The sequence below is a fragment of the Xiphophorus maculatus genome, chromosome 20 (assembly GCF_002775205.1).
Source record: "Xiphophorus maculatus strain JP 163 A chromosome 20, X_maculatus-5.0-male, whole genome shotgun sequence".
NCBI lineage: Eukaryota > Metazoa > Chordata > Actinopteri > Cyprinodontiformes > Poeciliidae > Xiphophorus > Xiphophorus maculatus.
The window spans coordinates 31790419-31817754 of record NC_036462.1 but is presented as its reverse complement, the minus strand read 5'-3'; the positions used below and the strand labels follow the sequence as shown (position 1 = coordinate 31817754).

Below are 27336 nucleotides of genomic sequence, written 5' to 3'. Positions count from 1 at the left end.
AAAGGACGAAAGTTCCAAGCTGGATCCTTCACTGCTTTCCCTTTCCTTGCTTTCTGCTGCCGCTCCAGTTTCAAGCTTGTCAACATGTCAGTTTAAAGCAACACTACACTACAGAACAATGGCATCCAAGACTTCATCCAACTCATCAAAATTTCACAAAGACAGAGGGGGGAAAAAATGGATTTCAGAATGGAATAATGTGGATTTTATTTTGTTTTGAAGTGAGGGTGAATGAGGAAGGCAGCCTGTTAGAGCAATGTGTTTTAGTCTAACGATCACCTCCTCACAGTTCTGCACATGCACGGATCGTTTTTACAGGAAACCTTCTCAAAGGTTTCTGGAAGAACTTCCTGATTGTGTGATTGGCTAGAGAACACAAACAGTGAAATTATGTGCAAAAATTCTCATTGGTGGCTGTTACGCAATTTGCCAGCAGGCCCTGTTCTATTCTTGGTCTTATTAACAACTCTGAACAAGCATTGGAGCCGGAACATGTTCTGTTGTAGCAATTCAGATCATGAGATATGCTGATGGATCGGGTAGGTAACCAACTAAATAACACTGATTAGCATAACAGTGAAAAAAAAGACATTTAATTTTAGAACCTTTAGTATGTAGTTGAAGGAAAGATTTGCAAACAGTGGCCGTTTTTCCATCAACGATTTTTATACACATTTTGAAGCATCGCATTAGAAAATTTGAAAAAATAAATTCCTCAATTTTGCAAACATTTTTTAGCTGTTGGCTTTTCTGGGGAGGGGGAATAAAAGGCCAATGCGCTAAAGTAGAGATGCTGAATGTGCATGAAGACATTTGCTGAATAAGTTCTGACGTAGCGAACCTTTCCTCCTGGGATGGAGGGTCTGTGCCTTAAAGAGGCACAAAACCTGGAAAAATGTCTAAGTCCAACATTACCTTTGCATAATCTGGTTGCTTCGTTCCACACTTGTAGAAGGAGATGTGCCTCATTCGCATTTTCTTTTTAATTTCTTTTTTGCAAATTTAAAAGTTTGTTCAAAATTCTCGTGACAATTGGATGGAAACGAAATAAATTGTCCGAAAAGGTACCAACTGACCCGCACGAACGGTAAGAATGTGCGCTACCAACATTTATAGAGTAAAGAGACGACAACATGGCTGCGCATACAAACATTGATCCTGGAAGAAAATGAAGGGCTTTCCCCAAGTAAAACCAGTCTGAGGTCATTCAGGACTGCTGATGAACGCAAATCTTTGTGCTAATTCCAAATAGATATTTGATTGAATCAAAGGCCAGGGAGATGCCTTGCTGCTTTGCCTGACAGTGCCGGATGGCCCTGTAAAGGCAGCGACGCAGAGAGAAAGTTCGCATCAGGTGCCTCACAGATCTCAAACACAACAGAGTCGAAGTAATCTGTCACAGGCTAGAGATGCTTTGGGGATACCAACATGTGACTTTGTCTTTCTAGATAAGAACATATAAGGGGAAGAAACAATAATTATTTACAAAATGGTCGGAGATCTTCTTCCAGGACCTGCATGTACAGAATAACTGCCAAACAGTAAATAAGAATAGAGATTTTCTGTACAGTGGGTGGAGTTATATTACATAAACACACAGCAAAAAAAAACATGATGGTGACAACAGGAGCAGAACAACAGACAGAAATGTGGCTGTTTTGATTTATTAAAAACGACATTTTGTTTATTTATTGTTTTGTGTGTGTGTGTGTGTGTGTGTGTGTGTATGTCTGTTTCTGAAAGGCCAAAATGTTTCTAAAGTTGTTTTTAAGTTTTGGTGTGATTCTATTTCTGACAATGAAATGCAGCCACCATAAAAGGTAAAAATGTGTGTTTTATTTTTAAATTAAATATGAATATAATGTAGAATTAATATTAATACTATTTCTGTAATAGACATATAAATTAAATTAAATATTTACATGGAGTTCCAAGCTAACTAAAAAAAGAAAAAATCTGTTATTCATTGAAGAGCTAGACTATGTTCACACAGCAGGTCTAGATACTCAAATCCATTTATTTATTCTGTTTTAATTCATATTACTAACTCAATCTGACCACAATCGACTTCTACTTGAACGGTTTACAATCCCAACGCGACTCACAGGAGAAGAAGAACGCAGACGTCACAGAGCAGCGCTCTGTTTACGGCAGTAACAATGGACGGAGCGGTCTGTGGATCAATCTGAACGTTTATCCAGCAGTGGGAGCCGACAGCATCGTCACAAGATCAAGACAAGACGAGAACTTTCAGGATTACAATGCCCAGACATTGTTTACATCCAGAGCTGCTGCTTCTTTTGGTGCAGCGTTACGACGCACGTCTCGAATCAATGACGTAAAAGTCAGAGAAAATGCGACGGTTCACACCGCCGATGCTTCTTGAAAACTTTTGGATACGTACGTGATTCAGTACCACATATGGAAGTGGAACAGATCAGATTTTTTCGGGGTCGGTCTGAAAATGTTGGATATGGGTCATATATAGAAAAAGGGAGAAAGTCGAATTTGAGTCGCCTTTGCCTGCTGTGTGAACGTAACCTCAGATAATGCCGTTGAGTGGAAGGAGCAACACTCTTGAGGGCTAAAATAAAGTAATGCACTGAATAAATAATTTGGTAAGTAATCAATATAGGAACCAAAACTATTCCTACTGGGGATTTTTTTGTTTTTTTTTCTTACTGTACACTGAATCGACCAATCAGCTTGGAAAAATGTAAAATACTGAGCCTTCCTCTTCAAAAACATCATATTAGCATATGTCATTTTAAAGCGATTCAGTTAATTATGACCGTACTGTAAAACTTCTACTTTAATAATAGCATGAGAACAAATGACTTATCATAAAGGCTCTGCAAAGAGGCGCAAATGGCAGAAAAACGCAAAGGTGTAGATTTGTTCATCAGAATATGAACAATTTTACAGGTCATGTGAAGGCAAATAAATGCACAATTTTTATCTGCTTTTAAATGTCGTGGTGATGTGACGATATCTCATTCATTGACGTTTGCTTGGTTTATAGTGGAGACAAACATCTGACTGTTGGCTGTAAGGCGAAACCAAAGGATGTAAGCAGCATAAACCCACTTTAAATCTGGACACACCTTGGTTTTTCGTCCACAGGGAGAATTTAAAGTCTGCTTTCACCATCTAAAATGTCCAATGTGAGTGTGTGTGGGTGTGTGTGGGTGTGTGTGATGCAGATTTTTATTCCCTTTTCTGTCATGAACCCAAATGTTGTTGCTACAGATTTTGATGTTTTATTAATAGTGTGCAACAACTTTGAACTCAAAATAAATAAATAAAAAAGTGAGGCGCCATGGCAACAAAGAAACAGAGCGGTGGTGGCTTGCTTGCTTATGAGGGAATTAAGTGGGTTTGATATTTTGGTGTTTCTTGCTAAAACTACCATTTCTGTTTAGTGCACATGTCTTACTATCATGCTCCAAAATATTAGTTTTTTTCTCATTATTATTCAAAAGATGGACTTTTTTTACAGTAGAATGCAAGAGGGGCTGAAGCCTGTGCAGGTGCTGGATTCTCTCTCTCTCTTTTTTTTATAACAAGACATTAAAAGATTGGATTGAACATTGGAGATGAACATGTCAATAAAAACACGTGGTTTCAGATTTAAGATGGCTAACAGAAACCTAATGTTATGTTTTCATATACCAGATTAAACTCAAAATGTTATGGAGGTTGTGCATAGTTTCAAGGGGCACTAAAATGTGTGCCAGGACTGTGTACAGCATTTATTAGGATTCAATACATCATCTACCAGCTGTGGAAAACAAAAAAAAAGAAGAAAAGAAAATCGTTCACTGCGCAGTAAGTATCAATATGATAAACATATCTGCCAGCATCTTGTTCAGATTAACGGTGAGAGGCTGATATGTCACAGGATGGGGTCGGAGTGGACTCGGGGATTCAGATTCAGAGGAGCATCTCGGGCAGAGCAGCGGCAAAATGACAGGGTGGGAGGGGGCGACAGAAAACCCAACAAAAGAAACCAAGACTGCTTGCTGATGCATCCAAAGCCGCCACTGAAGGCACACTTCAAAGTTTTGCATGGGTGAAGAGCAGACGAGCAGGCGCTCCGGAGACGACTTCTCCTCTCCGTCCAACTATCGCCTCCGACAGATCATGTAATCAGAGCCAAGAAACGGAAAATTAAAGGCTTGTGATCTAAGCTTACCCACCCTCCCACCCCCGTGTTCGTCTTTATTTCTACGGAGGACAGCCTGTTTAGTCTCCAGACAGAGCCTCCTGCGTTTCTGCGTGTACCGTGTTTAGATACTCGTATAATCAAGTGTGTGTCTTGTGTACGGTGAGGTGTGGAAGGGCGTTGGGGAGTCCTGCAGCGGCTCCGCTCCACTACGCCAGCGAGTAGATGGCGTTGACAGGAGAGGTGGCCTCGGAGCTCTCGTTTCCCTCCGTCTCGTCCTTGTCCTTCTTCACCGTGTACTGGCCGATGAAGGAGCCGTCCTCGTTGAACTGGCCGTCGCCGCCTTCGCCGTAGTCCACGAGGCTGTCGTCGCTCTCCTTCACGTTGCCGTCCAGCGAAGTCTGGCTGCCCTGCAGAGGCTTGTTGTCCTCGTCGCTGCTGCAATGACCAGCAGAAAGGTTAGAGCTTCAGAGACCAGTGTGTCCTCTTGACATGCCAGTGGGACATAGAGAACTTGTCACCAGTTAGAGCTCCAGTATGCAGTTTTCATAAAACCATGTTTTTTACATATTTGTTAAAGCTGTCGCCGTGTCGTGCCGTCTGAAGAAACACACTGCTCCCAACCAAAAGGAACCAATCATAGGCAGGAGGAGGGGCTTAGCGCTGTCAATCAACCTCATGTATTCATTGCTAAATGTGCTGATGCCAGAGAAACAACATATGGTTGATATCGGTGGCCATGCTAATTAGTTTAGTGTAGCAAAGAGCAAAAAAGGGAAGGGGGCGGGGGGTGAGCTGTACACACATGGGGATGATTGACAGCACTAAGACCCTCCTCCAGGCTCTGATTGGTTGTTTTTAGTTAGCCCTGGGAACTCTGGGAGAAAGCAGAGGAGTTACATTTTTTTTCACAGATTATTTGTTACTATCACAACATAGTGACCGTTTAAACAAATATGTAAAAAAAATTACTATTTTTATACAAGTTAAACACTGAGGCTTCAAAGGCATACGATGTAATGATTGCTGGAGAAGAAGAATTTTTCTGGTTCACTTTGTCCCACATTTTTTTGAAAACTGGTTCTGGATAATCCACGCGACCCAAATGCTTCTCTAATTGTCACCACTGCCTCAACAGATTAATTATGTACTGAATACATCTTTGTGTGCTGCTGTTCTCCAACTCCTTCACAATTTAATTCACGCACAAATTTTCTTTCAACTACCATGATTTAATAAGATATTCTAAACAATTGCTCCTCCCTCTGGTCTATTTACAAATCAATTTTCATTTCAATAAACCATAAAACAAAGATGGAGCAGAGCAAGCAAGGTTGTGTTGCAGCACAATAAATGTGAAGTTTATGAAAGTGCAGCTCTGTTATAAGAAAATATTTCACAATTAAAAAAAAGACAATCAACCTCTTTGTATTTTTATATTTTTAATCAACTGTTCAGTCATTGGAAATATTTCACAGGTTTGTGTTTTTATTGCTATTTTCCTGTGACAATCACAAGGTTTTTTTCTGAGAGTTAAATGAGGGCAAAGTGTCGACATGCTGCCACCTGCTGAACCAGAAACAAAAGAACTGTCCTGAAAATATGCAAATAGCATCTCCATCCATCCATCCATTTTTCTAACACCCTTGTCCCTAGTGGGGTCAGGAGGGGTGCTGCTGCTTATCTCCAGCTAACGTTCCGGGCGAGAGGCGGGGTCACCCTGGACAGGTCGCCAGTCTGTCGCAGGGCACAAATAGCATCTTTCTAGGAACAAATTTAAATGAGAAATTATGTTTCTGTTTGCCCATATTTATTTATACTTTTAGGCAAACTACAGCCAGAGAAAATTGCTTGGCTTTCTCATTGTTTGCAAATTGTGCAGAAAAAAATACCATCTGCTGAAACCTAGACTTTTGGTGCATGGGTAAAAAAAAAAAAAAAAAAGAAAAGGGGGAAACAGTGACCTCTAGTGTTGATTGGTTACAAATAAAATGTGTCCCAGAAGTTCATCCTCTCTTCCTCTGAAGTCTAGCAGATACCATTTTCCTCATCTCTTCTCAAAACAAATAAGTTGTCGCAATTATTTAAAAATCATGTTTTCCCTTTTTAAATACAAAAATTCAAACCTGACGAGCGTGGGACATTCCAAGAGATGCGTCGCATGCAGAGATCGATGAGCATAACAGAATGAAACCGAAGCAAATCCACTGTTACTGGGAAAGCAGTGGGATGGAGGGCTCAGCAGCGCGCCGCCATCGAGACTTAATAGCGCACAAGAGCTTTTATTATTCCCGTGACATTACAAGTTAGAAAAGAAATATAAATATAGAAGACATGACAATTTGTGATACGTTCAATAGTTTTTCCTCTCCAAACAAACTAGTTGCAGGGACGTTTTATTCTGCTGTCATTTACCGTCCGCAGCATCTGTTGTTCATATAAAATTGACTTTCTGATGTGATTCCTATAATCAGATGTTTTGAAAAAGGACAAGTAATCTCTCTGTGGCGACTTCGACTCCAGACCTCGGTTCCTTTGTCACAAGTCTTTGTACCCTTCCTGTCTGATTATTGTTAAATAAGAAAACCCAGATTTTTTTTATTTTTTAAAAAAGCTAAAGTTTCAAGCTTGTATTGAAGCTTTTACTTTGGGATTTTTGTTTTACTGCCAAATTGTAACAAACAATTCAAACAGAAAACTAATATTGGTGGTCATACTAAAAGTAACTTAAGTAATATCAAATGTCTGAACTGAATAAGAAAAAAAAAGGTAAAAACTTGCATCAACCTTTTGGAGTCCTTTTTAAGCGCAACAGATTTAAAAAGACTATTAATGCAAATTAAGCTGGAATAGAATTAAGAGCGTGTTTAAGTATTTAGAAATATGGTAATTTTTTTTTTACCTTAGGACAAAGAAAATATGAATTTTTAAAAACGGAAGCAAAATCCATGCAAACTGTCACCTCTTTAATTTCACCTGAGCTAAAGAGAGAACTTACCTTCTCCGTCCGTCTACAAACAGCTACGTTGTTCACCAACATTTTCGTATCGTTATGCTAAATACTACATAGCAAAGAATCCATCTAAAGTCATCCAGCTGACATAAACACAGATTCCTCTTTGCAATCTGACTGAAGATCCAACATTGCAAGCTCTTTGGTCTTCCAGATCAAGCTCCGGCTGATCAAGCTTTCATCCCCATCCCCTGAATGCAACCACCCAAAAAAAAAGCGTCCAGCCCCACAACATGCACAAGTCGTGCCGGCACCAATGTACCTGTTTTCATTTTCGTTCCTGTCGCGGACAGATGAACCATTTCCGCATTTGGAAGAGAAAGGGATGAAGTATGAGGAATCGTGGGAGGGGGAACAGTGAGGGCAGAAGAGGTGCAGAGAAAAAGATAGAAATGACAAAAACACGAGCTCCGCTCTGTGCATGCGCGGGAAACCTTCCACACACACCGACACACACACACACACCGGGTTAAATGGAGGGACTTCAACCAAAATTAACGTCTGGGATCAAAAGAAGCAAAAATCTTAGCAGTAATGGTGTGTAACGTACAGAGTTGATTAATAAACTAAACTTGATTAATCGGAACAGATTAATTGTGTTAACACAAAAGAGCAAATCCTCAGATCATTTATTACCTTTAGATTTACTTCGGTCTCCCTTGGAAACAGATTTTCTGAGGTTTTTACAACATGAATTATTCCACAAAACCAAAGCTACTTAATAATAACAATAATAATAATAAAAACAATATGAGAGGCAAAACCAGGAAGGTTTGTGGAAGCTCCAATGCACACAGTTAAGGGTAAATGTTATGGTGCCACTCTTCAAAACGAGCTGGAGTTTATTAACCACAGATTACGCACGTTTAATAAAAGCCATATTAGGTTAAAGAAGATGCTAGATGATACAAAACAAAAGGACAAGACCACAGAGATCAGTGGAACCTGAAAGAACCAAAAGACACATCACTTACAAAAACGGCTACAACACACAGTTCACACAGCAGGCCTGATGTGTGCCAGCTACTGTTTCCTCATCTACTGCTGTAAAGGTTTTCTGAACAGCGATAGTTTATTGCTGCTTGGATCATGACGGAGGAGACAGCAGGAACTGCTCTGTATGAACGCGGTCTGCTGTCATTGTAGGACTCTAGTTTTATTCTAAAGCCGCATATTATTGAATTTTTTAGAACGGTGTTCAGTTGTAACTCAGAACTAGTGAGAGATCATCACTGACTGGCTGGCTGGTTTCCATGGTCTAGGCACCATGAAGGACAATATGTAGCAATTTCATACGCAAAGCAGACATGATTTATCGACGTTTTGGAGCATTTTCAGATGTTTTCAGATTTTCATGATTCTTCCTAATAAAGTTCTGATAGCCACTTGTAATTATTTGGTCATTTCTAATATATTCTGATAGTTAATTATGTTCTTTTTGTTGTTAGTTTTTTATTTAGCTGAGCAATTTTGAGAGCCAATTTAAGGAAGATGTGGAGCCTGCAGCTGTAGCGCTCACAACTGCTGTTGCTATGGTTACGGCTTCTGAAGAAGGAGTTTGTTTGATTTCAGAAAATGTTGAGATTATTTCCATTTGCTTCCCAACTTTAAAATAGAGGAGCCGTTGCTTCACTGATCACTGATCAGGTGCCTTGGCATGTATACATAAAGTAATGTAAATAGTCATATGGTATTTATCAGATATAGTCAGTAAAATGACTGTCAGATTTCCTTTTCCCACAAAGTGAAACAGTGTTTCTGCTTGTTTAATGTGATCCATGATGCTACTTTGAAAAGACTTTTATACAAATGACTAACTTTATGTGATACACAGTGAAAGCAATGAGCTCGTTGTTTATACTTACTGGTAATCAAAGGATCCATCCTGATCTTTCTGATCCACTGGATCCAGGGGAAGATCCTTTTTGTCACGAACTGATAAAAAAAAAATAAAAGAAAGAAAGGTTTACTCAAAGTTCCACAGTTGGTAAAGTTCATGTATTGGTAGCGTTTTGGGGTCAGTATAAAAACCCAAATGTTTTTTTTTTTTCTTTTCTGTTTTTTGGTCACACTTAAATGACTTACATCGTCAAATAAACCTTAATATCAGACAATAAGTGGAGTTTATACAAAAAAAGCCATTTTCAGTTAATGGATTGTTATTAAGGGAAAACCAATGAGAGAAAGGACTAGTTTTTCTTATTGGTTAGATTAGCCCTTTGTGAGTTAGCGTTAGCCTCAACGCTTTGAGTCACAGAAAGAAGGTGAAAATGTCTGAGTGCGACTCAAACTTTAGCCTGACAAAAAATTTCACCGAGAAAGAAAAAAAAACAATACATAGAATACAAAAGATTAAATAATCCTGTCAATACAAATTTAAGACCTGCGATTAAGGTATTTAAAGCCAACTTACAGTTTTTAATTCATTCAAGACATTTTAAGGCCATAATTTTAGATAGACTAATTTAATACTTTCTAAGGATGCATGCCAGGCAGCGTCTCCAGGTTTAGGGGACAATTATTTTCCCACATAGGATAGCCTTTTTTATTTTTATGAATATTATCATCATGTGAAGAATATATTTGATATTTACCGAGGTTACATTTGCCTGAAATTGAACATTGTTTGATGATCTGAAAAAACAAATACGAGAAAAATCAGTTTGGGGCCGAATACCTTCTGAAATTCCTGACCAAGCACTATTTCACATCAGGTAATCTGATGAAGTTAACAAATGAAGAGAACACCTGGTAACACTTTATTTGACAGGTTGTGCATTAGACTGACATAACACTGTCATAAACATGAAGGAGTCTTTATGAATGTCTATGACTGTTGTCATGAAGTGTTGTTCGGTAAATAATGACACTTTTAATGCAAAGTTGTTCTAAAAGTTGCATTAAAAGTCAGTTAAAAGTGTCAACTTTGAATTATTTTGTAAATATTGACACTTTAATGCAAAGTTGGGACTTTTAATGGACTTTAAATGCAACTTTTAAGGCAACTTTGCATCAAAGATGTCATTATTTACCGAACGACACTTCATGGCAACAGTCATAGACATTCATAAAGACTCCTTCATGTTCATGACAGTGTCATGTCGGTCTCATGCACACCCCGTCAAATAAAATGTTAACGAACACTTTACTGTGATTCTCTTTCAGTGTAAATCATAAAAGTGTAGATTAAAGATGGGTTATTTAGTTACTGCTGATTAAAAAGAGAAAATATGCGTTGTTAATTTGCAATTGCTCCCTGTCAGACTGACCACATCAGTAACTCGGGGGGCAGCTGGAGTTTGTATTAGAGGCACGGCGTTTTGTAAGATCATCTGTCATTAATTCTTCACTCACAAAAAAGAAGAAGACCTGGTGTTACTCTGTCTGCATCATGTTAAGCCCCTTTCTGTTAGTTTCATGTCTGATCCGTCACGGCACCTACCGAGGTATTTTGTGAAACCAGTCAAGAAGCCGGGACCTAGACATTACAGAAACTGCAAAACATTATTACAACTCTGCATTCTCTTCTTCCAAGGGTTCAGGCCATCACACGCCCATTTCCTGATCTATGTGTTTGTGATTGTGTCAACAAAGAGATATTCTTTTAGTTTGATCTAAAAAGGAAAGTACTGTATTTCAAAATCAATTTGACAACATCTGCCAATCTAGAATAGAGTAGGATAGTTTTGGAGTCCAAGCTGGAGACCTAAATGTTTCACCATCATACTGTATATAGACAGACGTCTATTAATTACTTTAATAGAATTCCAGTTAGATGTAAAATACATATAAAACACAGAGAAATGCAATTGCATGACTGTTGACCAGCATGAGTCTAGAAAAAAGAAAACAACCACAAAAAAACAATGTAAGGCAAAATAATACAGTCTGAACCAAAAATAATTACACCTATGAATGAAATTACTTTTATTACCTCAGATTTAATGTAATGTTACCCGTTACGTGATCCAGTAAGTCTGGCTTTTGTGTACATAATCAAACATGTTTATTAGTCAGAAAACCGTTCAGTATTTCTTGTTTGAGATAAACAGCAAAAGGATTTTTCTCTACAAATCAAATATTCAGAGGTCTCCAGAGATTATCCAACAAAAACATATGAATGATTGAAAACACTTTGAATAGAGTGAATTTATAGCCTTACTTGGGTATTTGCCTCCACGACTCCTCTTGATGAAGCAGACAATGAGGAGGATCAGTATAATGAGGGCAATGGCACACATCAAGCCAATGAACCAGCCCTGAGTGGCTATGTCTACCTGGTCTATGTGAGCTGGACACACACGCCCACACACCCACACACACACGCACACGCACACACACACACACACACACAGAGAGAGAGAGAGAGAGAGTTTTCAGCATCAGTTGTAGTTTTCTCATATCTTGTCACATTGCTCAATTACTTAAGAATTACATTCATCCACAGCAGCAGAAATCTTCTTTCTCTACAAGATTTAACGTACACTCAAACAATTTTATGAATTTTGTCATTTAAATTACCCATAAGCCTCCCTAATGCTCCCTTAGACATAACAAAATTATAAAGCCTGTTTTTATTTTTATTTTTTTTTACTGAAGTACTATATGAGCGGTCTTTGCAACATGAAGCTGCAGCAGAGCTCAGGTTGGGATGATTTATCATCGGTTGTTTGCTTATAAATATCAAATATATTTCATCATTTATAACAGCTGCGTTTCCATGACAAACATGTGCAAAACTGTCAGTACCCTGCTAATGTCAGAAAAGCACAATTTCACAATTGTCTCCATTAAATAAAAAACGTAATTAAAAACCCATGCTAATGATCTTGCTCACGCTCATTAAAAAAACACGCTGCTCCAGGATCCCACACCTACTTCCTGTCTTCTTCTTGTTGATTTCCGACAGAGGCAACATCTGCGACATGTTGATCATGTGAGGGGAAAAAAGTGTTTCCGTTGCAGTTTTGCGAGATAAACCACTTCTGATACCCCCCCCCCCCCCAAAAAAAAACACTAAATAATTTTTTTTGAAATTGCAGTGTTTCCGTGAAACAACTTTATTTTCAAAATGTCAAATTGTGCGACTATGTGGTCAATGGAAGCGCAGCTGGTGATCTCTCAACCTACATGACCAGAAGCAGTGCAAAACTGAACCTTGATAACTCCAAACAGTAGGTGTAGGTGGTGATTAAACCAAGTCAGAGGTTGCATTATGTACTGATACCGTTACAGTTGGTTAATCACCGCTCGATAAATCTGGGTTGTGTTTCAAGAGGGCAGCCATTGTTGAAAGAAGAAAACTGGCATCTGCCAGGAGACACAGCAAAGCTGGAACAAGGTGCTCTGGTCCGATCAGTGTTGTTTCTTTGTTTACCGAAATGTAAAAACTAATTTTAACTAACACTGAACATCACCCAGAACACACCATGCCCACCGAGAAACATGGTGGTGGCAGACCACTAAACCATTGACTCAATAGAAGTGAATACAATGGCGTCCTTCAGTTGATTTTTATTTGCCGTTTTATTTTTTAACAATTTTCCTTTCATTTCATAACTACACACTACTTTTTGTTGGGTTACCTCATAAAATGCAGCTTATCAATAGTTTGATCCATATTCTGTTGAGTTTGGAAGGCAGAGAGTTAAACAGCACAAATCACATTGCTTATGCCCGAGTCCAAACAGATACTGTAATATCACTATGTTCATTTTTTCATGTTGTTTCAATGAACTGTTCTTCTTATATGAATGATAACGATTAGCAACAGATGTTGCCGTCAGTGTGGCGGCTGATCAAATATACTTCCATCATCAGCGCAAGTCTTTAAAAACTCTGTTTTAGGTCAGTTTTGTTCATTCTCATTTTCACATACAAACACACACACACACGCATCCACACACACCCAACAAACAAAAGTCATTTACTCGTAAACAATAAAGCAGTTAGGCAGTAGTTATGTTTGTTACATCTTAACCAACAGATATGCATGCCTAGCTAATTCAAACTACAGTTGAAGTTCAACTAGATATCTGTCCTGGTCCCAAGTAGGCAGCCATTGTTGAAGCTGAAAGAGAGTCTCTTTCAGCTTCAGGTAGCACTGGGCCTTTTTCCAGCTGACCTTTTATACCACGACAGAAAAAGGCAGAACATACAGTGGAGCCCCCGCTATGCGGTTCAGTATTCATGGGTTTTTCTGTGGAATGTAACTTCAAATTATTTTTCCTGTAGAGGATTTCTAAAATATCTGAACAAAAATGCAACTTGGGAAGATGAACTACCTCAGTGCGATGCTGCTTGACGCTGCTATTTGCTGGTGTTTGGTAGGAAACGCCTTTCATTATTCTTGGCACTCACTTCCCAACAACCAAGATAAGTAAGACCGTAACTATAAGGTGGTTCCCACTGTGTGTAACAATGCATGTTTGAACTGTTCAAATGGGCAGTTTTAAGTGATTTTAGAAAGGGTCTGAGTTATATTCCTTAGCATTTAGCTAAAATCCTCAAATGCTGAGGTCCTATTCCAAACACTAGGCTGTGCAGCCATGTTATTACAAGATGTGTTTGAAGCAATAATGTATGCATATAAATGCTCTACATAATTGAATTTATCAATAGTTTTAAAACATTTACATTGTCAATGCATCACAGTTGTAAAATTAATTATATATAAACAGTTTTTTTTTTCTTTTGAAATCTTGTCGGACAAAATCAGAGTCTATGGAGACAAATTCCTCGTAGGCACAGTAGGAAAAGAATGACCTCAAACAGCTATTTTTACTGTGATGCAGAAATCTTACTTTGCAACCTGATATTAATAAACAATATTGCAAACTATCAATAATAGTAAATCCTCTCTCCCTTGCACTGTCGATGGTGTTTCTTAGGTGAATATGATTTTTGGCAACACCACTACAGCAAGTTATTTACCTGTGTACAGAGTGAACAAGGTTAGTACTGTGGAAACTATCAAAACACACGAGGTCTATCAAGCAATTAAAGAACTGTCTGTAAATAAATCTATAGGAATGGATATTATTTCAGCTGAACATCTCCAATTTGCAAGTTGAAGGGTTGTCCCTCTTCTTGCCTTTCACTGGTTTTAGTATGCATGGTTTTATTCCTGAAACCTTGATGAATGTTCTTCTACTTCCTGTGAATAAAAACAAAGCTGGTAAAATTGGCAGCTCTGATAACTATAGACCTATAGCCCTAGCTAGTACACTGTCTAAAGTCTTTGATCTAATTCTTTTGCCAAACTTTGCAAAGATAGTTTTATCTACAGACAATCAATTTGGGTTCAAGTCCAAACATGGCACTGATATGTGTATATATGGCCTAAAAGAATTACTGAATAATTATAACAGCAAAAATTCTACAGGGTTTTTCTGTTTTTTAGATGCCACTAAGGCTTTTGATCGTGTAAATCATAGAAAACTATTTTTAAAATTGTTCCAAGCTGGTGTGCCCAAATATATAGTGAGATGTCTGTCCTACTGGTATGCTAATCAAACTATGCAGGTCAAATGGGACAACTGTGTGTCTGCATCCTTTTGTGTCGGTAATGGAGTCAGACAAGGAAACATTTTATCTCCTATATTGTTTAACTTTTATATGAATGACCTCTCTAAGCAGCTAAACCTGTGTAGAACTGGCAGTATGGTTGGTGATACTATTATTAATCATTTAATGTATGCTGATGACCGAGTGGTGTTTAGTCCAAGTTCAGCTGGTCTTCAGAAGCTGCTTAATGTTCAGCATATGGTGAATTACTTGATGTTAAATTCAATCCATCAAAAAGTATCATCTTGATTTGTCGCACTAAGGAGGACAAAAATAGAGTATTTCCAAATTTCAAACTGTCTGGGACTTTATTGAATGTCTCAAATGAAGTACAATATCTTGGCCATGTGTTGACAGACCGTCTGTCAGATGATGAGGACATTTACCGTCAGGTTCGAATGTTATACACTCAAGCAAATATCCTTGCCCCTAAGTTTGGATTCTGTTGATGAAGTGAAACTGAACTTGTTTAGCTCATATTGTACATCACTGTGTACTGCACATTTGTGGTGCAACTTTGAAAAAGCCAGTCTTCAAAGATTGAAGGTGACCTATAATGATGCATTAAGACTTTTGTTAAATAAACCCAGATGGACCAGTGCCAGTGAACTGTTTGTTCACGTCAGCACATTGATGGCTGTTTTAACAAAGCTTATGTATAAATTTATTTGTCGTTCAAACGAGTCTAATAATAGAATTATGCTACTGTTGACTAATGTTAAATATAGTGCAGTAAAATACTCATCTGTACTCTGGAGACATTGGTATGATTGCCTTCTGACTGGTTAGGAGTCGTTTTTTATTGTACTTTTTATTCTTTTATAGTTTTTGTTTTCTTTTTTATGTAATTTGGACTTTGAGTCTGTAATAAAATCTATCTGTTTGTCTGTCTATCTATCTAACATGTCCATTTTAAGTTTTTACAAGCTGAACAGGCTGTTTGTGCGTTTGTCGATGTCCACCCCTATGCTGGATTGGGCTGTTTTAAGTTTCCTTAAATTTCATTAGGCCAAAATCATCTGCAGACGTTTGTTGTCGACAATCAGCTGGTTACGCTTTCAGCTGGGTAAAAGTGTCACAAAACCAAACAACGTAAAATCAGTCGGCATTGTCAGGCTGCTTAAACCTTCTTCTCCCAGAGAGAAATTTACCATGTGAGAAAGACAAGCCATGCTAACTCACCCAGCTTCCACTGAGCTACCTTTGACACTACAGAGACAGAAAGGCATCTGGATCAGCCCACCGGTCTGAAAGCAGCTCTTCTCTCACCTGCTTTAGTTTTAAAGGTGACAGATTTGCTGCTGACACTGTTGAGCTCTTGGGAGTAAACCCTCAGATGGTACTTCTCACCAGCGATCAGAGCCTTCAGATTAACGGGCGGCTGTTTCACCTCTTCAACTGTCACTGTCTTGTTGCCTTGGAGACACAAGAAAGGTGCCAGTCACACTCCGGAGGTGTCACTATGACTGAACAGCGATGGCTGTCATGTGCAGCTGAGATCACGGCGTCACAAAGTGCTTCAACAGAGAGACCAGGTTTGCAAAGCGCAGTGTGAGTAAACGGTTGGCTGATGAGAACAATGCATTGCCATCACAGATAATAAAAAAAGATGCATTCATGTACCTTTGGCATGTTTACTTTAGCGAAAATAAATTACACTACTTGTAAAAAGTAAATCGTTTCCAAAGGGCCCAATTCTCAAGAAAGATTCTAATAAAAACGGGGAATAATACAGAAGCACAAGGCTACTTCAAAGAAACAGCCTTGTGTCAAATTAAACTGCAGCTATGGGTCTGGTTTTCGTCCAGCTTTATTAGACAAAAGTGAAGGTTTTGGGTGGCAACGCATTGTTGATGTGAAGTTATTCTCACAGTCACACTTTAATATTCTGAAAGTCCAATCAGAACAGAGCAGCACCATCATTTGCATCTTTGTGGCAGAACGGCATGCCAGTCATGACTGGGGACGAGCGACATGTCATGACTCGGAAGTGGCAGCAAACAGAAGGGAGTATTAGCTGATGACATCAGGCGCCACGTGGTCAACCATTTCAAAGGCGTGATGTCATCTGACAACATCAGCTCAAAGCCATTCTACGCGGGAGACATGCAGTTCACATGCACAGACACACAATACTGAAATGCATCGGTGCGCCTCTATCGAGGTTGTGGAAAAATAAACTCAGATTCTAAATTGACCTTGTGGAAGTGAAGGACACCACAGGAAGTTTCTGGTTATCCACAATCTCTCAGCTGATCTCATCTCCAAGACCTGAACTCAGTCCGCATTCCCATCCAGAAAATACTCAGGGGAGCATAAATGGATGATGATGATGATAATTATGATGGGATGAAGGACGTTGCCAGCTAGGCTTTCTAAGAGTCAAAGCTTTTAGACTTGACCCTGGAAAGCACATGGGATTAAAGGAGCAGCAAATCAATCCCATCATTCCCCTTTTGTTCATTTCTTCCTTCCCGATCTGTTTAGGGGCCGGGGTGCATTCAGGGCTCAAACTGGCCAAGAAACAGAAAACCTTCATTCTCCTATTCATACAGTCATAGTCTGAGGAGTAGACTCATTGCAGTGTGATGAAAGAAAGCGTACAAAATTTTTTAAGAATAATACTTCAGTCCCTTTGTAGTTAGAACTTGGAAATTTCAACTTCCCAGTCGTAAAAATCCACCGGAACGTTCCCCGAAGTCGGACTCAGACTACCTCCAGTTAGGAATTTTAAGGCCTACTTCACATTTCAATATGGCCGCTCCTAAATCCGTTCATTTTACAAAATGCATTTTGAAAAATGCTACATGCGCCTGCATCTATAAACTGAACAACTTAAAGTGGTGTTTGCTTATGGAAAGAAATATTCCATTACCACCAGCCCTGTTTAAGAGACAGGGTCATTTAGACCACACAAGTTTTTTTATTCTGTGCACACTCTCACTGACCCTGTATGCACTTTTACAGGGTCTTTTTTTTGTGTGGTTTTGGAAACTGACGGTCTGACGGGACAAATTCTCCCGCTCCCCTGACATTTTCCACGCTCAGCGTGAAAGGCTTAATCCAACTCCAGCTCCGTTTGCCTAGAAAGTCAGGTTCGTTTGGAAAGGGGTTAATCCGTAATCGAACACTGGATGCAGACCAAAAAAAAGCAAACTGTAGTCCACCTAAAAACTTAGGTCTTGATTGTAGTGAAGTCGGGGCAGTGAAAGTTCCTCTAAGTGCCCAAAAGTATTATTGCAGCGCAATAATCTACCAGCTACCAGTAACCTAGCTGAACCTACTAACTAGGTTACTGGTATACTCTTCAGCTCTAGAATATGGCAGGTTTTGCTCCGGGTTATTTAGTTCCTTCATCAAGTTGATTTCAGAAATTATCGCTTTGTCCTGGACAATCATACTCAATAAAACAAATTATGTGTTTCAATGAGATTAAAAATACAAGGAAGGTATGAAACATACTTTTTATTAATTCTACATTTCTGTCTTAAAGTTTTTTGTGACGTCTGGCTTATGTTATCGCATAACTTGACTTTCTGATTTTGTACTGTGCGGAGCTGACAGATCATTACAGGAAATGTATTTCAACACCTTCAAATATCAATTTTGTTTAGCCATAAACATAGCGAAAATGCTTTCTGCCTGCCACGCAAAAATATTCACCAAAATAAAATCATGCAATGGGTCTCAATAAGGTCTCTGTAAATCCAAAACAATTCAACCTTAACCAGTTCTAGACCTTAAAAACAAAGGGGATGGATGTGCTTCAGAAAGGAAAGATTCTAGAGCATCTAACACCGGTTCCACAAAGAAAACAGATTACTATGACAACATGGGCGGTCAGAGCAGTGGCATACTCAAATAAAAATCCATGTAAAGCAGTCAGAGTGGCCCATGTAAAGTGAAAGTCCAACTGGAGGCATTCCAAGCCAGGCAGCAGCATGAAGAGAGATGGCACAGAGAGCTAGAGACGACATGGTGAGGGACTTTTTATAAGAAACCCAAACAGTCCCCTCACATCTACACAATATTAGAAATTAAATTATCAAGTTATTTCTTTGTGTTCAGGACTTATTTAGTTCAAATAAATGCCATAGACATGTACCATATGATTTATAAATGTGTACAAGAAGTTGCAGGAAACCTCATTTCATACAAATATGTAATCAGAAAACATTTTTAAAAAATCCCAAATGCACACATTACAAACTGATGTGGATTTAATAGTTTGTATGTTAAATAGAGTAGTGATTGGAACATTTTTCAAGTCTGGTGTATTTGCTTCCTGATCATCTGCGCAAACAGGTTTTATATTTTCCGGTTTCTTAATGAATGTTTTTAGATTCAACAAAATCTAAAAACATTTTAGATTTTGCAATTGTACTTGGAAGCGAATGCCTAATCTTGAGATGTGTGCTCATGAAATTAGAACCGACCAGTATGGTCATAATGTCCATTGTTACTGTGGCGGCCACATCGTGTTTGGATGGTTTTCTGCAGAATGAACTGGAGCACTTCATAAAATATTAATAATAATGACATCAGCCAGGAAGTTAAAGCTCAGGGGCAAATGGGTTTTCCAAATGGACAATGGCCCCAAGAGCCTTCTTGACTCTTGAGCCAAAATGATAAAGTGGCTTAAGGACAACAAAGTCAATGTAGCTGAGTGGTCATCATAAAGCCCTGATCTTAGTCCCATAGGAAATGACTGGGAGACTAGAACTGGTACATGTGAGCAAAGCAGCTTATGAACCTCAAATCCCCACAAAAATATTGTGAGAAGCTTGTTGGAAGATAAAGTTTAAAAGGGAATTCAAATACTGAGGAAACACGTTCAAAATGTTGAACTTCACAAAGGTTTTCAAAAATAATTTACATCTTCTCTTAGTTATTCTGGCATTTAGCAAACAGGCAACTCTAATTGACCTCAACAAGGAAAGTTTAGTCTGATTTATTGTCAGTCAGAAAATAGGTACCTCTGATTTCCTACAGTTCAGCAAACATTTAGTACACATTTGTAAATTATGTTTAGCACAATCACAGCAACACTAAGATCATGTTCTGGTAACAAAGGCGTCCGAATTTTACTCTTCAAACTTTGTGTGCCATCCCTGTGAGGGATTCACTCTCAGACGAGCAAACATATGTTTGATGTTTTGATGTTTTCGGAAGTTCGGCACAGGCTTTGTGTCTTACTGTCCAGAGTGACCTCTAGAACAAACTTGCTGTCAGCTGGGAAGTTGTGACTCCAGTTGACGTTAGCGTAGTAACTGTTGGGGACCACCGTCAGATTCCAGATCTCCCGCCGAGGGATTACTACACAGATGGGTGGTTGGGGGATAGGATCAGAGGCAAAGGGTTAAAGGTCGGAAGAAAAATGTAACACTTTATTTGACGGTGTGTGCAAAAGACTGACATGGCACTGTCATGCATAATGACACTTTATTGCAAAATTGCGTTAAAAGTCTATTAAAATGGTCAACTTTGCATTAAAAGTGTCCTAACCCTACCCTAATGACCGGCTGGTTTTGATTGTGTAAAATGACTCTAGTCAGCCCCTTTCAGAACAATGAAACTTCCCTTTCATGTCGTACCTCTCATTCTCCGGACAGATAACGGTTTGTGTGTGCTTTCAGAGCACGCAGCTAGGAGAAAGAATCAAATAGGTGTGGCCTACAACTTTAAGAATTGAGCTGGGCAGTATGCTAAGTGTTCAGGGTTCTAACTTGCTAACTTGTGTATCTTACCTCTCATTTAAGTAAATAACGTATATAGATCTTTTCACAAATAGGATCTTAAGTTGTTTTGCAAAAAAAAAAAATCATGAAATTAAAAAAATTTAAACATGAAAAAGATTTATAGATTAAAGTAAATCTGTCGTTTTCAATACTGAATCAAGACAATGAACGTGTACTCCACAGGTCAGGAGGTAACGCTTGACCGGATGGATCGCCGCAGGTTTCAGAACACATCTAAGGAGCCAATCGTGTTCTCAAGGTAGGGTCTGAGTCTGAAGGTCTACAACAGCTCAGAGATGTCTGTACGCTTCAGGTTGCAAAGCCATAAAAGTTAACAGCAGGAGTGGAAACGTAACCAGAGAGGAGACATTGGGACAAGATCCAGGTGTGAAAACAATCAAGCACCTGTCTCCTGTTTGTCCAAAAGAACTTAACTGTAAGAAAGTTCAAGAAACATTAATGTGCGCCATAGCATAGCATATTCTTATTTGCACAAATTTGCTCATCAATTTACTTTATGTCATCTTAGGAGGACACTGGGCAGCTCTCTGATCTTTATGGACCTGTGGACTTGCTGGAGTCTTTGCTTTGCATCGTATCGTTACATCACACCCTTAAGAGCTGACTCTTGCAGCTCAAGTCTCTGACTACCTACCAAGTAGATTAGAGATGTAATATTGTTACGTTGACTTTACATTATCCTCCCATATTCCATGTCTGTTTTTAGTGCAACAGGTACAGCACAGCCTATCAGGATGCATTCCTGACATACCTTCCTGTTTTTTGTCAGGTGGGAGAAGGCAACCACATTCCTTAAAACTACAAAGTGAGATTCAGTGAAAAGCAGTAAGAAATACATGTACCCAAGACATTCTGGTCAACTCGTTTGGTTGTGACCAGCACAGGAACTGTGGAGGGTGTAGTTGCCTCAGTGGTAGTAGTAGTGGTAGTAGTAGGAGGGGTTGTTGGAGGAGGGGTAGGAGTTGTGATACTAATTGTTGTGGGAGGAATGGTAGTAGGAGGAAGGGGAGGAAGAGGAGTGGGAGTAGGAGAGAAAACAGAAGACAGGGTGCCGTCCGTAAGCTCAACTACAGGGAAGGAAGAAGGAGAGAGCAGAGGGTTAAACACAAGGCAAAAGGAGCATCATAAAACTGTGACACACTGACACTCTGGACAATGGAGCATAGAACTGAACGCCATCATGTTCCCATCATTGGAGCAATCACAAAATCACCCACAAACCACAGATGTTTTCATTTCGTCACTGTTGTCATTCAGTCAGATGCTAGAACAGAAGACAGCCAGGACAACCTTTCGTTTTCCACTTCCCTTCTCTTGCGTGTGTTTGCGTGCGTGTGTGTGGTGTCTTTTATTTTCTGGTCCTCAGAACCTGCAGTCCTTTAGATGTTTTCCTCCTTGAAAACTCCACATTCAAATGACCTTTCCTGAATGTCCTCAAGGGCAGCACAGACACGTTCATGTGTGCCGAAGCTGAGAAACACCTGAAGCATGCAGGGCTGAGAAAGCCAAAACACTAACACAGCTCAGCAATGCTGCCACCAGGTGGTGAAATATTGGTAATACAAGTGGCTCTTCTTGGCAATTAACACAGCAGCTATGTTTAAAATACCATAGTCATTAATTTTTCTAATTTCACTATAAGACGACAAATTACTTCAACTATGAAGTCAAAAACAAAACTAAAACTTATGGGTTCAGTCTGGATCCAATAACTTAAATGCTTGACATTAGAACAAATCTAACCAATCTGAATGAAGCTCTCTGCACAGATTTTCATAAATGACATTGAGTAATAACAATATGTGTATGACCTTTAGTGTGTCTTCTGATACTCAGGTAGTTTCCAGAAGAACATGCATTAATGTGGAACCTTTTCAAGAAAACAGTTTGAGTTGCATTAGTTCTTTTAACCTGAACACAATGATGTAGCGGCCAGACTCATGTGAGGAACACCCCAAACAACAACACCCCAAACCTCAAACAGCATGCTATTGTCATGCATTTCGTGCATACCCTTAACCAGCGCGTCACTAAATAACCAGCGTTTCTAAGCCATGACAGTTCAGTGGCATCATTGGTCACTTCAGGGAATGGCTTCGTGCTACGTTACTTGTCACAGTGGGAAGTTGCCAATGATCCACTGAACAGTGGTGATCCATAAAGACGACATCATGACAGATGTGCAGAAGCTCAAAACCAAAAAAAAAAAAAAATGAAGCCACTGGATGACTAAGCAATCCAAGTGTTGTGTACCTCAGCATTCCCCACAACTTGCACACTTAAATAAATAAATAAATAAAACATCATGTTGAGAGGCAGCAGCATTAATTTCCTTTTGTAGCAACAAAAGCAGTGCCAAAAATAAAAAAAATAAAGACCTTTAGCTGCTACACAAAGTTCCCTTGCATCGCACAGCAAAACTGTGATGCAGTCAGGCTGCATTACACAGACGCACCAGCAGGTGCCAGTGTTTCAGGAACGGAAGTTTATAGTAAGCAGAGGCATAAATAGATTTAAAAGCAGTTATGGAGTAGAAGTAATGATAAAAGAGAACATTATCAAATGCAGCCAAACTGGTAAAACGCACACCATGCCTGTTGGACCCCTGGGAACACACAGCAGCAGCAGCGGCCCAACAGCGGCTTCAAACAAAGTGGAAGGATGATCAGACGGCGACAGGAAGCCACATTATTCCTCATCCAATATATCGCAAGTGTGTTTCAAACTCCTTATTAGTGTGCTTTCAATGAGTTTACATAAGTATGATGTGCAGATGGACCCCTAGATTGTATTGCTCTTATTCTTGGCAGAGTTAGCCTGCTTAGATTTTTATCAATATTATTATATTGTTATTATTATTATTTCTTTCTTTATTCTTTATCTTGTCTAAATTTGATTTAGACATACATACAAGCTCCAAACCTTCAGTGTATGCATGTTAATGTCTTGTACACCAATTTTCTTGTGTTTTCTTTCTTTTTCTTGTATAGAAAAAAAACCTGCCAGCCTGACATAAAGCTTCCTCCTTCCATAACAGAGCCAATTCGTTCACATGCTGCTGTGAGCAGCACTGAAAATCCTGTCTGCATGAAGCCACAGTGGGGTAGCAACAGAAACGTCGCTAAGGGCTGTAACAGTGACTGCACTGCTGCTGTTGTTAGATGGACAGATAAAAACAAAATGTCAGTGTTGGACAGCAATGGTCAATGAGACTGTGCTTTTTGTTCCCCCATTACCTACATCTGTAGCATCAGTAAAGTTTTCTGCCGGTGGAAAGAGCAGAGACACAGAAGACAGGAGAAGAGTGGGTGAGACAGGAAGGAACAAGAAAATAGAGTCACTGAGTCACTGGTATAAACTAGAGAGGCACAGAGAAATGGGCTGGTGGACATCTTACCAGCCTAAACACTCGTTGAGCGAGAGTGAGAACAAGACTCTCAGCAGGTAACAGGAAGGCTGACAAGAGTCATTCTGTTTCGTTAACTGGAGCTTTCGACTTCTCTCAAGCTGTGTTTCTATTACAAATGTACGCAAAACTTTGTTGATATCCTGCTATTGTCAAAAGAACATAATTTCACAATTGAATGAATAAATCTGTTTACGCGTTACAAACCACGGAGGCAACAGATGTAATCTCTGGTATGAGATATATTCATATTTCAGCCATGGCATTATGGCACATTGTCAGCCATCAGAGGAGGCGTCTGCGTCCTATTCAGGCATTGGAGTGAGAAGTTCTTTATACGTGTGAGCGGCTACGTACGTGGCGTCTTTGGGAAATTTTAATCTGTGATTTCACAGAAGAGTTATGGATTCAACACTTTAAAATGACAAACTCAACTTTTGACAAACTGTTTGATGCTATGAGAGCTCTGGTGGAGCCAGCTGCCAACAAAAAAATTATGTTCGTGCTGTATAGAAACAGTCATGACTCGTGATGAGAAAGCGCATTTATTTTGCTAATTCAAATTTGCACAATTTCATCATCCGTCGAAACTCAGCTGTTGCTAAGGAATGTGTTTGAGTTTGACAAATTGGTATCATTTTTAAACTCTTTAAGTTAAAGGACAACATTCTTTAGGAAGCACACACAGAGACTGTTGTTTCAGCAATGCTCCCGTTGCTAACAACCCTAACCCATATTATAAGTTACTGATGCCAGTTTAAAGCTTTAACTGAATGGACATTTTTTCTTTGTTTTAAAATATTAGTAAAGCAACTGGTCTCTCTCGCACAAGGCGCACCATTGTCTCTGTTCGCAATGTAGTTAATGACAGAAAAAGGTATTGCCAACATTGTTCTTATATATTCCTATGCAATAGTTTTTAAACACCAGGTCAAAGTTCACAAAACATACAATATAAACAGATGGAAATTTAGATGAGTGAATCACTACTATCTAGACTTTCCAGATTTAACACATTCCCAATAAGGTCAGTCATATAGCATCTGTCCAACAGTACAAAAAATTACAACTCTATTTTACTCCTAAGCTTCTATGCATCAGGACTTTTAAAAAATAATCTCATCAGTAACCGGCTCTTGAAATAAAGACTTTTAACATGTTGCAGCAAGTCATTATTTATTAATAACAGCAATAGCTGCACTTAAAAGCAAGCAATATGTAAAAATAGTGACAGTTCAAGAATCTACAGCTTGCAGAACGAGGTTTGGAGCCCAGAACATTAAGTGTTCAGGTGCTGTATGACCTTTTCTGTCTTTGACGTTGTTGTGCCAGTGTTTTATCTAAAGGTGCACCAGGTCATTGTAGCTTGCAGACATCTTTTATGCGCAGCTTCCTTCAGCTTGCTACGGGTTGAGGACTGGGCCAACATCTTCAGTCATTCTGCTGTAAGTTAGCTGTTGTACTGAGGATCATTACAACTCGGATCAACCTGCATTTGTCACTTTGATGTCCACATTATGAACTCAATGATATTTGGGTCTATAGAAGACTTATAAACAACAAATATTAGCTTAGTGGTTGTAAAACAAACCCAAATCACTGGTTAGATGGGTTTGTGCAGATACAGACTGAATACTTTGCACCCATAATGTCACTGTGTACAAGAGCAAAACATGCACTGTACACTTTTAACTTTCCGCTGCACTTTTGACTGCAGACAACTGGAGCTATGAAACAAAGTTCTTTTGGCGACAGTAAGCTTTCTCCTGGTTATCAATGCAAAAAGAAAAACAGAAGCTTTCAAATCATTCCCTTTTTACCATCTATCCTCTCATATCATTTAATTTTCCTTTAAATTTAGCTGCGCTTTCTTTGTACAAAGACAAAAAAGGAAATCTGACTCTGACTCTGTCTTGAACTCTCCTGTTAAATGATTAATGAGAATTCAAAACTCCAGTATTTATTAGCTGAATTCAGTTATTTAACCGTCCCGCAGCTTCCTGTGTGTCCAGGTGAGTGGAACATCCGGACCCAGTAGCATGAGTTTAAGTAGTGATATTCTTTGGGTCAACACTGCCGTTTTTTCAGTCACAGTTCTGTTGGTTCTGTATTCATGATACATCCAGTTAAGAACAAAGATTTTCACACCTATTGACAGTTAAAGATTAGGGTGATGGCAAGGAGAGTTTCCAAACTGATAGACTTGGATCTCCTGACCATAGGTAATTTGTCAGAATATTAGAGAAAACATGCAGAAAGCTGCTCAGTTATTATAAGAAAGACTTAGTGGCTGTGACACCAATGAAGATTTTTATATTGATTATTAAGAAGATTATCCTGCTTTTAATTAAATATAAAGAGACATTGAAGTCATTTTGGCTTTATCTGTTATTATGAATATACTTTATAAATGGAGCTTAAATTATATTCTCAGACTGATGAACAGCTGATCTGAACTCTTTCACCTTTCCTTTTGGCAAAACTTCATCTTTCTTAAAAATTAATTTTTTTTTTTTTTTTTGAATGACAGAGTCAGCAATGCTCACCTTCATTGGTAAAGTGCGGCGACTCCTCGGCATAGACCTCTCCCGTTCCCACCTGGGTGAGCGCTGACAGGTTGAACTTGTAGCGAGCGGACCGGTCCGGCAGGCGCAGGATGAAGTGTGTCACGTTGGGACGGAACGTCTCAATATGCTGGGGACCCAGTCTGGACCCGTTCACTGCACACAAACACAGAGCATGGTCGTGATTTACTGTGGCATCAGAACTTCTCAATGTTAGTGGGCTATAATGGCTCCACAGAGATGATGATTGGATTTCATGAATTCTTTTACTATCCCACAACCAGTCTTAGTTTTGTTTTTGTTTTTTTTCTTTGTAGTGAAAATTGTGGGTAAAACAGGAAACGTCACACCACCAGTTTGTAGGTAATTCAGATATTTAAAACAAAGAACTGAACCTAATCAATAATATGTTTTTCAGCCATATTGTCCAGCCCTAGTTGGAAGAGTCACAAAGTAGATGAAGTCACCTCTCTGGTATACGAGTTGGTATCCAATTAGAATGCCGTTGGGTTCTAATGGTTTGTCCCATTCCAAGTAGAGTGTGTCCAGACTTCTGCGGTTAATCCTGAAGAACCTGGGAGCATCCGGAACTGCAAATATTTCAAGTCACAAGAGAAAAACATGAAAAGAACATGACAAAAGAAACAAAGAAACACGGTTAGACCAAATACTGGACATAAAATTCTGCAACTAATTACTAATGACTTGTCACTACAACAAATCTCTCAACTTTATACCAGTGCTGTCCAGTCAAAGCCTTTAGGGGGCACTGTGGTTAGTCTGACTCACAGGATGGTTTGTTTAAAGGAAATAATTATGTGAGCAGTTCTGCAAATATTAAACATATCCATCGTATACACACC

At 39.1% G+C, this 27336-nt stretch overlaps 1 protein-coding gene across 25 annotated transcripts in view; it reads right to left on the bottom strand.

Annotated features, from left to right (window-relative positions):
* Positions 1-1656: 1656 nt before the first annotated feature.
* Positions 1657-27336, bottom strand: part of nfasc (neurofascin) — a 107998-nt gene continuing 82318 nt past the window's right edge. For 8 of the 25 annotated variants that reach the window (XM_023325338.1, XM_023325339.1, XM_023325347.1 and 5 more), the window contains 11 exons: positions 26941-27063; positions 26456-26629; positions 23740-23766; positions 21346-21570; positions 19941-20060; positions 16014-16160; positions 11341-11469; positions 10621-10656; positions 9044-9113; positions 7441-7482; positions 1657-4603 (listed from right to left, as the gene is read on the bottom strand). In XM_023325338.1, the coding sequence (XP_023181106.1) occupies positions 4375-4603; positions 7441-7482; positions 9044-9113; positions 10621-10656; positions 11341-11469; positions 16014-16160; positions 19941-20060; positions 21346-21570; positions 23740-23766; positions 26456-26629; positions 26941-27063 (1322 nt within the window). In that variant the 3' untranslated portion in view covers positions 1657-4374. Of the gene's footprint in view, positions 4604-7440; positions 7483-7601; positions 8124-9043; positions 9114-10620; positions 10673-11340; positions 11470-16013; positions 16161-19940; positions 20061-21345; positions 21571-23739; positions 23767-26455; positions 26630-26940; positions 27064-27336 lie in introns of those variants that run through there. The other 17 variants (XM_005798201.2, XM_014468502.2, XM_023325350.1 and 14 more) reach the window with 16 other exon arrangements.